Source organism: Paralichthys olivaceus, chromosome 13, assembly GCF_024713975.1.
Source record: "Paralichthys olivaceus isolate ysfri-2021 chromosome 13, ASM2471397v2, whole genome shotgun sequence".
NCBI lineage: Eukaryota > Metazoa > Chordata > Actinopteri > Pleuronectiformes > Paralichthyidae > Paralichthys > Paralichthys olivaceus.
The window spans coordinates 16107311-16118835 of NC_091105.1; the positions used below are offsets into that span (position 1 = coordinate 16107311).

At 43.1% G+C, this 11525-nt stretch overlaps 1 protein-coding gene across 9 annotated transcripts in view; it reads left to right on the plus strand.

Annotated features, from left to right (window-relative positions):
- triob (trio Rho guanine nucleotide exchange factor b) overlaps window positions 1–11525 on the plus strand; it is a 109454-nt gene that overhangs the window by 94945 nt on the left and 2984 nt on the right. For 2 of the 9 annotated variants that reach the window (XM_069536578.1, XM_069536579.1), the window contains exons 38-60: window positions 325–611; window positions 693–863; window positions 2303–2398; window positions 2984–3132; window positions 3306–3372; window positions 3481–3584; window positions 3828–3897; window positions 4013–4102; window positions 4218–4310; window positions 4501–4551; window positions 4676–4753; window positions 4992–5183; window positions 5403–5580; window positions 5728–6611; window positions 7556–7806; window positions 7897–8026; window positions 8126–8153; window positions 8804–8966; window positions 9394–9515; window positions 9720–9798; window positions 10110–10310; window positions 10392–10530; window positions 11097–11283. In XM_069536578.1, the coding sequence (XP_069392679.1) occupies window positions 325–611; window positions 693–863; window positions 2303–2398; window positions 2984–3132; window positions 3306–3372; window positions 3481–3584; window positions 3828–3897; window positions 4013–4102; window positions 4218–4310; window positions 4501–4551; window positions 4676–4753; window positions 4992–5183; window positions 5403–5580; window positions 5728–6611; window positions 7556–7806; window positions 7897–8026; window positions 8126–8153; window positions 8804–8966; window positions 9394–9515; window positions 9720–9798; window positions 10110–10310; window positions 10392–10530; window positions 11097–11283 (3810 nt within the window). The other 7 variants (XM_069536572.1, XM_069536573.1, XR_011245794.1 and 4 more) reach the window with 7 other exon arrangements.

Below are 11525 nucleotides of genomic sequence, written 5' to 3' on the forward strand. Positions count from 1 at the left end.
TTTGGTCGTACTTTGGAATATTCTGAAAAAACAGCAGTAAAAAATACAACCACCTGCATTGAAGTGAACTGACATGAATAACTGCTTCCCTTCATATTTCATAAGTTTATATTGCCGGACTGTTTGCTATTTGGTTTGCAGCATTTGTGATGTTTCATTTGACCAGACAACATTAATCACATGGATTAGCTGTTACTTAGAGATAGCCCCTGAGAACTGTCAATCAATCGAAGACCAATACAGAGAGACAACCATTTTGTCTTCGGATGGATCACTTATACTTGACATTTAACAGTATCGTCAATCTCCTCTCTTCACCCTTAGACACCTTGTCCGTATCCAGTAACGACGCCCTGCAGCCGGGCTCCAGCCAAACCCTGGGCCCCCACAGCTCGCCAGGGCCCAAGCGTCCAGGGAACACTCTGAGGAAGTGGCTGACCAGCCCTGTGCGGCGGCTCAGCTCCGGCAAGGCCGATGGCCACGTCAAGAAGCTCGCCCACAAGCACAAGAAGAACCGCGATGGGACCCGGAAGAACATGGACACGATTCCCGGCTCGCAGAAGGACTCTGACGACAGCGCAGCCACGCCACAGGACGAGACACTGGAGGACGTAAGAACAGATAGAGAACCTTTAAACATCCAGTTCTGCTCTTCACTAACCCCAATAATCACTGTCTTTTTCCCTCTGCAGCGTATGAGAAACGAGGGGCTGAGCAGTGGCACCCTGTCCAAGTCTTCTTCATCAGGCATGCAGAGCTGTGGCGAGGAAGAAGGAGAAGAGGGCGCCGACACCGTCCCTCTACCTCCCCCTATGGCCATCCAGCAACACAGCCTGCTGCAGCCCGACTCCCAGGACGACAAGGTGGGTGGATGCTTTAACACACGGTGACAGACAAAGTACTGTATGTAGAAAAACATGGTCAACAGTCACCCATTACAAATATGCCTCTTTTCATTTTCGTTCAGCCTGAGCAAATTGATGTGCTTTAAAATGACATGCTTTTTATTCATGCACACACACACAATTCTCTTCACAGATTTTAATTGAAATTCTTCAATAATTCAAATTGATTATGTAAACCTAAATAAAAATCAATATATTTATCTGTAATTTTGACATTTGTTGTAATATAATGAGAAAAAAGTCTTAATTTTACAGGGATGAAGTCATAATATTAAATAATTCAAATTGTATATATAGAATAAACATTTTATTCTTTCTAATTTGTGCTGGCAGGTTTTGTATTTGGTTCATAAATATCACTTTTCCTCTGCACAGAGAGCTTAACAATAACACAGTTAAACTTTTACTTTAATAATAATCATTTTTCTTTCTTTTTTTATTTTGTTTCCTCTTATTTTCTGAATTCTGAGATTGCAAAACAAAATTTGTAATATTATGAGAAAAAAAGTAATTTAGAAGAATAAAGTCAAAATATTATAAGAACAAAGTCTTAATATTACATAATTCAAATTCAATATGTAGACCTGAAGCAAAAAAAGGATTTTGTTATTTCCAACACTTATAATAGCAATATAATATAAGCATCTAGCTTTTGCAATTGGTTAATAAATATAATTGTTTATCATCATGGAGAGCTTTACAATTACACAGCTAAACTTTTACTTTGGCACTAATCATTTTTCTTTTGTTTCCTCTTATTTTCTTAATGGTTGCATGTTCCTTCCTTCAGCATTACGTTGATTTCTGTTCTGCTTCTCTTCTTGCCCAGTTTCCCTATCTTTCCATGTAAAACCACTTCATCATCTCTTTGGATCCTTTGTTATTTTACTTTTCTTTTTGTGCCTTGCTCTTATCTCTCTCCCACCAACTAACTGTCATTCAATGGAGTGTGATTATACAACTCCATTCACGTGTTCACTGAGGTGTTTGTGGAACTAAATGGTAAATCCCCATTAAGTTCTGTTGTCAGAGGATCCTGTTGCAGACGGAAAATCTCTCCCTCAGTGGAGTGTTAAGCAAAGTTGTTTGCTGCATATAAGTTGTTTGACCAATCATGGTGCTCGTGTTTGAAGAGCAGTCCAATCCCAGAGCTTTCCCTTTACCAAGACCCCCGTCATAACCTCTGTTCGGCCCCGATTACCCCTCTTATCAGGGAGAGCACACCCACCAGTCCTCATTTGGACATGTGGAGTATCTGGGTCCAAACTCAACAACGGTGAGACTGATCACATGCAAAGATGCAGCATCACACCTGTCTGCATGCAGCACCACCACCTTTTGCACCTCCATGTTTTATGACCTTATGACCCATAACTTTCTCTCTCTCTCTCTTCCAGTCTGCGTGTCGTCTCTCCGGTCGTCCCAGTAGTTCAGAGACTCCCAGTGCTGCGGAGCTGGTCAGTGCCATCGAAGAGCTGGTGAAGAGCAAGATGGTGAGAGAGAAATCATAAACTGCACTCACAAGTACAAGCCAATGTGTCACATTTGTACACAGAACAATTCCAATCGATGTTCGTACAAGCTCCCTCTATCACACACACACACACACACACACACACACACACACACGCACACACACACACACCTTCTCTGGTGTTGTTGACAGAGAATGGCATCAGGGCCTACCAGTCAGCTGTCAGGACTGACTCACTGTGCCAGCTGTCCACTGTTCCAACAAATGGACATTGCACTCAACCTCATACACACACACATACCAAAGTGAATACACACAGCTTTATTTTAATCCATGTTGAACAAGAAAATACCTTTTGCCTTGATTGAAAGCATATTAGAGAAACTTAAAGGAAAATAAAAACTGAGATTTTCGTCGTTTATTATCATTTTTCTTATTAAATTATGATTTTTTTCTCATAATATTTCTTTGTTATTCTCTGAATATCAGAAATCTTTTTTCTTTAATCCAGCCCTGAAACGTCATTGTACAATGAAGAGGAGATCACATACTGTAAAAATACTCTCTGTATCTGATTTCGACTCTCCCTCTTTTCTTTCTTCAGTCTCTGGAAGATCGTCCAAGCTCTCTGTCAGTGGAGCAGGGCGACAGCAGCTCCCCCTCGCTCAACCCCTCTGACAACTCCCTCCTCTCCTCCTCCTCGCCCATCGACGAGTTGGACGAGCGCAAGTCTGGCTTCCTCAAGAGGAGACAGTGAGTTATGGTCCTGTGTCTGGTTTGTGCTTCGATAAACAATAACCTGCTTAGACTCTTCATCACGTTTGTCTTCATTTTTGTGCTTATATGGAGCATTGCTGATGTTGGTCCACGGCTGAGTGTGTTGCGTTTGTGTCACACGGTGACAATTTCTGTTTTCTATCGCTCAGTTATGTGCTTCTGGAGCTGGTGGAGACTGAGAGAGACTATGTCAGGGACCTGGGATCAGTGGTGGAGGTAAAACAAATTCAAGAGATTGAGACATAAAATCTAAACTTTCAAATATTGTTTTTTTAATCAGTGTCTGCTGCATATTTTACAAATAAATTGACTTTTTCCCTGCAGGGCTACATGAGCAGGATGAAGGAGGAAGGAGTTCCAGACGACATGAGAGGAAAAGACAAGATCGTCTTTGGAAACATCCATCAGATCTATGACTGGCACAAAGAGTATGTGGACAGTCTCCTAATAGAATGCCCCACGAATTCTCCTACAAATAAAAATGAATAAGCTGCTAATCTCCTATCACATGTGAAAGAGTGTTACACCTGGGTTGGGGTACAGAAACCCGGTGTCTGATTCCTGTGAAGCAATTTTAGAATAATTGAATTATATTATCTGCTCAAGAATAAAAACACCATGTTCCTTGTCAGGTTAAATCACTTTTTTTCCCCTCTCTTTATCTTTATAAGTTTTTTCTTGGGAGAACTTGAGAGGTGTTTGGAGGATCCCGACCGTCTGGCTACTCTGTTCGTCAAACAGGTATTTTCTTGCATTATAAATACAGCTTGAATATAGCAAAGAAAGTGTGGAAATAATGTTTTTCTTCTCATGTTTATAAAGCTGACTTTGTTTCCTGCCTCTGTTTTAACCACAGGAGCGGAGGCTACACATGTACATCGTGTACTGTCAGAACAAACCTAAATCTGAGCACATCGTGTCAGAGTACATTGACACTTACTTTGAAGTAAGACTATTAAACCATTTACCATCCACACCTGTGTACATCATATCTTATTTTACTTGTAAACAGATTATCTGTGTTGTATCACTATTTAGTTTCTCTGTTTTTTTTCATTTAGGACCTTAAGCAGCGACTTGGCCACAGACTACAGATCACGGACCTGCTCATCAAACCTGTTCAGCGCATAATGAAGTACCAGCTGCTGCTGAAGGTAAATATACTGAAGCGTTTTAACGTAGCAGACTGTGTTGAAGAAGATTTGAGGATACACAGAGGCAGAATTCAAGTGGAAGGATCTGTTTGTTCCAGAAAGGGCTCTTACACTCAATCAAACAATTTAATCAAACAATCAACAAACATTGCCCATGTTGAACTTATTGATCAACATTTCTCATTCTCAGGATCTTCACAAAATTTCTAAGAAGGCTGGAGTGGACACATTGGAGCTGGAGGTGAGAAAAGCTACCATGGTGCATTTATTGAAGTGACTATATACAGTCATTCATTTAAATAGGCTCAGTACTTTTCTTCTTTTGTGTCCCTAACGGTTTGTTTTACTCTTTTATTCTCCTTTAGAAAGCTGTGGAGGTGATGTGTGTGGTCCCCAAACGCTGCAATGACATGATGAATGTTGGTCGCCTTCAAGGCTTCGATGTAAGTTGGCTCTTTATTCTCGCCTGTGTGTGTGTGTGCAGAATAAAACAATGTAGTTATGTTAATTGTTTATTCTGCAAAGATCAATTTAAAATGTCATCCTATATCCACTAGGTGTCAGTGTGCTCTCATTTTTAATAGACAAGGTTGTTTGTTTTGTCCAAGTTGTGGAAAGTAGTAGAGAGTCTCTGTGCTTGTCCTCTGACTCACTGCTCCACTGTTACTTTCACTTCTTCAGGGTAAGATTGTGGCTCAGGGCAGATTGATCCTCCAGGACACCTTCATGGTTTCAGACCAGGATGGAGGACTTCTGTCCAGGATGAAGGAGAGGAGAGTCTTCCTGTTCGAACAGATCGTAATCTTCAGTGAGCCCCTGGACAAAAAGAAGGGCTTCTCTACTCCTGGCTACCTCTTCAAGAACAGCATCAAGGTGACTGCAGCACAATAAAGAGTCAGAAAGAGAAAAAAATCCAAACCCACACACCACTATTGAATTAAACTAGCTCTGAGTTGCATGTTCACCTATGCCGATTCCACTGTAGATTCTTATCCACAATGTCCAATTCCTTGCAAACATGTCTGTTTTTCCTTTTAACTTTTTATCTCCATCACTCTTTTCCTTCCCTCCTGCTCTGTCCCATTACTCCAGGTGAGCTGGCTGGGTCTAGAGGAAAATGCAGACGACCCCTGCAAGTTTACGCTTACTTCCAGATCATCCAGTGGAAACCTAGAGAGGTACACCCTCCACTCAACGAGCCCTGGAGTCAGTCAAGTCTGGGTCCACCAGGTCAGCCAGATACTGGAGAACCAGCGCAATTTCCTCAATGGTATGACATCACTTGGTTTATTACTATGCACATGAGATTTTGAGGTCTTTCTTTAGCTCCTTCAGCCTTTTTGAACTGAGTAATCCAAAAGGTTTAAACAAATTGTATTTTCTTGTCTGAAACATTTCTACTCATCCTCTCCCACAGCTCTGACATCCCCCATAGAGTACCAGAGGAACCACGTGGGTGGCGGCGGGCCGGGTGGTCCGCCCAGCAGTAGCAGCAGCACTGGAGGCCTGCCAGGAGGCAGCAGCTCCAACAGTACCTCCAACATGGGAGGGGGAGGTGGCGGCGGTGGCTCTGGAGGATCAGGGGGCAGCTCCTCCTCTCTGTGCGGCCCTCGCTCCCGACCCTCCCGCATCCCCCAGCCATCCTCACGCCTCCCCCAGCCCGTCCACCATCACCACCCCCCGGGCCCTGAGGGGCCCGACAGATCAGCAGGTATGTGGTCACCCTGCCACCCTCCCCTTCAGTCCCTCCCCTCTAACCCCTTCTCTGACACCACCTCAAACGGGGAGCTGTTAGCCTCAGAGGTCCCTAAGATGAGGATGCTGGATAATCCTCATGGAAGTAACAGTAATAACAGTAACAGGTCATCAGGCAGCATGGAGGGCAGACAAGGCCTTGGAGGCTTTGAGGAAACCCAGAAACATCAAACAGCTGGAATACCACAAATGGCCGTGGCTCCTTTGAATTTGCCCCAAAAGACCCCTCGAATTGGGACAGTTTCCCCTATGATATCGCCTCAGTCCCCTGGAGGAGGAGTTGGAGGAAAGGAGGCGTTTGTCCCCTCCAGTCCAGCCCATAAAGGCAATGTCTTCTGGGCTATGGTCCCAGCTATACCTCCCTCTCACACCAGCCGTCCCGGATCATTCTCCTACCCTAGTGACGGTGGAGGGGATTCTCTGGGCAGAGGAAGCCACGGGACGCCCTCTCATCACCGCCACTCCTCGCACAGTAAGGACATAGACCGCATGAGCACCTGCTCCTCCACCAGTGAACAGTCCATACAGTCCACCCAGAGCAACGGGGTAAGATGCCAAGTCGAGGCCCAGGCTTCAGCGAGGCCTAGATCTACTCACTAGTGACTAACCACCGCCTTCAGTCACCCTGCCGCTGGCTCTGAGAATGGCTTGTACATGCAGCAACTACCGCAGCGGAGATTAACGGCTATCTGAGTGCACTAACTTCCCCGGCAATGTGTGTGAAAGGATTTTCTGGCTCTGGAGTGTACTAACAGTGTGGATCTAACTCACAGAGCAACTGTTGAATCTGCTGTTTTAGACTCTCTCTGTGAGCATCATTTGTGTGCGCTTCTCAACTCCAGTGAATAGACACTAACAGTTACCAGATGACTTTAAAAAAACACAATTCCTCTTTAATCCTTTTCACTGATTCCTCTTCGGGAAACTTCCCGTACAATAATTTCTAATCCAAACTTCCATATCTGGGGCTTTTACCCGCTTCACCTCCCTTCTCCTTTTTCCTATAAGCCAGTTTCGTCTGAACCTCGAGACAACACCAGCTGACGTTTGCTCCATTTCAACCTGCTCTGTCTCTCTTCAAGATGATAGTGTCTTCAACTTCACTCTTTCCTTTGATACATATCTGAAACGTGTCATATTTAGACACCTCTGACCTGAGGATCATAATTTCTGCTTCACGGCTTAACTGCTCTCTCATACAATGACTTGTCAGCAATCACTCTAGACGTGTGCAGTTGTTTTTAAACGTTCTGAGAGATGAAAGGCGTTTTTGCAGTGTTTCCTTGTGCTGCATGCATCAAGCATTTTAGCAAGAACGTTTGTATTTGAATTTGATTGGTTTGAAGCCACTGATACACATCTGTATGTCTGTTCTTTTCAGGAGTGTAGTTGCTCACGTATTTTACTGTGTTGTTTGTGCAGTCTCACATTCTGTTGTGTTGAAACAGTGCTGCATGTTGAAGTCTTTTATTATCCTGTTTTCCTCACAGAGTGAAAGCAGTAGCAGCAGCAGTGTGTCCACCATGTTGGTGACCCAGGACTACGTGGCAGTGAAGGAGGATGAGATCAGCGTGGCGCAGGGTGAAGTTGTCCAAATGCTAGCCAGCAACCAGCAGAGCATGTTCCTGGTGTACAGGGCTGCCAACGAGCACTGCCCCGCAGCAGAGGGCTGGATCCCTGGCTACGTATTAGGACACACCTCATCCTCCATCACCCCCGAGCTCCCTGAAGGAACCATCAAGTAAGGGAAAAGTTTAGACAATTTCTGTTTTCCATCATGGTTACCTAACAAAGAGTATAACGTGATTATTGTTTTGTCTGTTTGTTTTAGAAAATCATTGTCATGGCACACAGCGCTCCGTATCCGCCGAAAATCTGAGAAAAGAGACAAAGAGGGCAGGAAAATGGAGAACGGCTACCGCAAGTCTCAGGACAGCCTGGCCAACAAAGTCTCTGTCAAGGTAGAGAGGGTGAAGACAACTTTTACTCCTTTTAAAAATCATTTTCAACAATTTGTGCAAAAAAAAACCTAATTATTTCTCTTGCATTTTCCATTACAGCTTCTAAATCCAAACTTCATCTATGATGGTAGGTCCACATTGTTGCTTTTGGTGAAGAGGAAGATGAGTTTGTTTGTGTTTTTAAATGATAAAGGAAACACTAAGAAAGATAAATGGTGCAAAGCAAAAGTGCTGGAAGTGAACATGCTGAGGTGGCCACAGCCGCCCCTACTGGTGAGGGACAGCAGCTGCAAGACAAAAAAAAGTTTTCCAAAATCAATTTCAGAAACTTTAATTTGATTCTCTACAGTATTTTTTTTAAGAGTAGCACAGTAACAGAATGTTTTAGAACATTCAGTGAATTTGGTCCAACACCGAAGTGATAGCATTGTGGACTCTTGTTGGTAATAGTGGATTGAATGTGTCTATGTCCCCTAAAGCCAAGTCTAATGATTGTATCCTTCTCTATAAAATGTTGTTGGTCATTCGATTTTATAGGAATTAAGCATCATATGGACTTGATATTAGCCCCCCCCACACACTGTGACTAACTTCCAGTGTCTCTGCTCTAAATATAGTAGCTGGAATAACTCATTATCTTTCACATGTCCCTACACCTATACCCCCTCCTATCACGAGCCCTAATTTTTAAACTGGTAACTTTTAATACATAAAAAAATTAATCGATTTAAGATTCAAGGCACATCCTAACACTTAACATATTTCCTTTCCCTGCAGCTCCTCCAGAGTTCCTTATCCCTGTTGGTGACGTAGCGTGTGAGAGTGGCGACAGTGTTACTCTGAGTTGTAAAGTGTGTGGTCGACCCCGGGCCACAGTCACCTGGCGGGGACCTGATAACAGCACACTTAGCAACAATGGACGCTACAGCATCACTTATAGGTAACGGCATATGTTTGTTTGTTTGTTTTTGCTTGTATTGTATAGTGTAGAGCTGTTTGTATTTGTGAGGTTAATCTATTTTTTGACAAGCCACACAGATCCAAACCTTTGTATATTTATATATAAGTGTATTTCTGGGCTAGACCTTATAACTGAGTGATGCAATTTTAAGATCAACTAGAGAGCTAGTGTAGGAAGGCAACAGAGATGAGGAGCTCAATCCTTTTTGTTCAGCAGCAGCACTTTGGAACAACTGGAGATAATGGATTGAGTCCTGACTGATACTCAAGCGAAGTGCGTTGCAATGATGTAGGCATAGATCCCAGAAGCCATCACAGAGATATAAAATACAATGATCCAAAGGAGAAAAGCTCAGGCTTACATGGTGCTTCCTAAATGACAGCTCATCTCTTCTTTTATTCCACAGTGAGACAGGAGAGGCAGCCCTGTGTATTCTTGGAGTGTCTGTTGAGGACAGCGGTGTGTACACGTGTGTTGCCACAAACATAGCAGGCACTGTCGCCTCTTCCGCCAGCGTCACAGTCTCAGGTGAGGGTCCTGTTGCGGTATGGCATGAATGGGTATATTGTGGCATGAACACCACCTTAGTTAGAGGTTTTTAACTGCTAAAATAAATTGCTCTCACACATCCATCTATCCATTACCAACCCTGAGCTAAAGTAAAGCCCTACCTAACTTTTGAACCAGTAGTTTGTGTATTTAACCCAATCTGAATACAAAATGTGTTCTCAGATATCCCAGATGATGGCAGTGAGGTCCTCTGGAAAGGCAGCTTCGAGTTCCACTACACAGAGATCACTGAATTAGGAAGGTAAGAGTGCACTGGTGAAAAGTAATGCAGGCATCAAAGGAAATGTATCTTTCAGTGGTCTATGGCTCACAGAAGAATATAATACATAAGAAGAAAACACATTATCTGGAATATAATTTCAGAAAAATACAATATACTGATCAGTAAGTGAAACTACATCTACAGAAAGGTTGGACAATGGTACTGAAATCCAGAGAAATGCAAGCAGTTACAGAAAGAGATTTCAAATTCCCAACATCTAGAGCATTGAGGTTGCACAAAATAATTCCTGGTGTTCAGGTGTTCCTCAAAATGTCATTCCTTCCCCACAGGGGCCGTTTCTCAGTGACCAAGCGGTGCGACCAGAGAGGGAGCAAGCGGACAGTGGCAGCGAAACACATCAACAAGAAGCTGCTGCGCCGAGAACAGGTGCTGCAGGAGGTCAGACTCCTGCAGAGTCTGGACCATCCCAACCTGGTCAAACTGCTGGACACATACGAGACGTTCAGCAGCTTCGTACTTGTACTGGAGATGTAAGTTCAACAGTGTTTTCCATGTTGCGACTCATCAATTTCTCAAAGAATGTAAATTAATAACCCTGTTTTTCTTTATAGGGCAGACCAAGGACGTTTCCTGGACTACATGGTGAGCTGGGGAAACTTGACAGAGGAGAAAGTGGCTCTCTACCTCAGAGATATTCTCGAAGCCCTCCACTACCTGCACGGCTGGAGGATCGCACACCTTGATCTCAAAGTAACTACACATTATTAACTCACTGCACATGGCACTCGTTCCTCAGGTCAGGTGGAGTAACACAGGAGTTATAAGGCTCAGTTCCAGACAATCAGAAAATTATCTGAAGTTTCAGATCGACGACAGGTTGCATCCAACAAGGGCCAAGGCCTAATGAAACCACATTTAATTCTAGAGCTTCATTTTTATTTGGCTCTGCATCAAATTGCACATGCTCATAGATATAATTCCCATAAAGATCCATCAATTAGTCTCTGGGAAATATGAAAAATTTCCTATCATACAATGTTAAAGAAAGTGAAAGAAAAAATTGGATTCACACCAAAGTTGAATGGGTTCTTTCTTGACCCATGTCCTATTCTTCCACCAAGAGTTGGTGAAAATCTGTTCAGTAGTTTTCCAAAACTAAATTCAATCTTATGTGGGTTGCTGGATGTGCTGCAGAGAATCTTATTGTGCCTGAAATCTTGCATCTGTTTATCCCTCATTTCCTATGATCTCTCTACTCTTCTCTCTTTCTAATTAAAGCATAAAGAAAATATAATAATCTTTCCCTGCTCCTGCAGCCTGAGAACATTGTGGTGGAACACGCATCCTCTCAGCCTCTCATCAAGCTGACCGACTTCGGTGACGCCGCTCAGCTGAGCCCTCCTTCCTCCTACATCCATCCTCTCCTGGGGAGCCCAGAGTTCTGTGCTCCTGAGCTGGTCCTGGGTCAGCCTGTGTCACTGACGTCTGACCTCTGGAGCTTAGGTCTGTAACTCAAACCATTTGGTTTGTATCTTGTACAAAACCTTTATACAGTTTATATGCAGTTTAGTATTAGTATTAGTATTTTGATGGTTCAGGTAAGTCGGCTGTTTAGATTATACATTTACAATAAACATAATTCAAATTTAATTACTATTTGAAATTATAGATACAGTAAAAAGAGATGATTCAAGCTAATTCAGGAAAGTTTTATGTGATAAATTAATTATCTAGTGAAGTTTTGG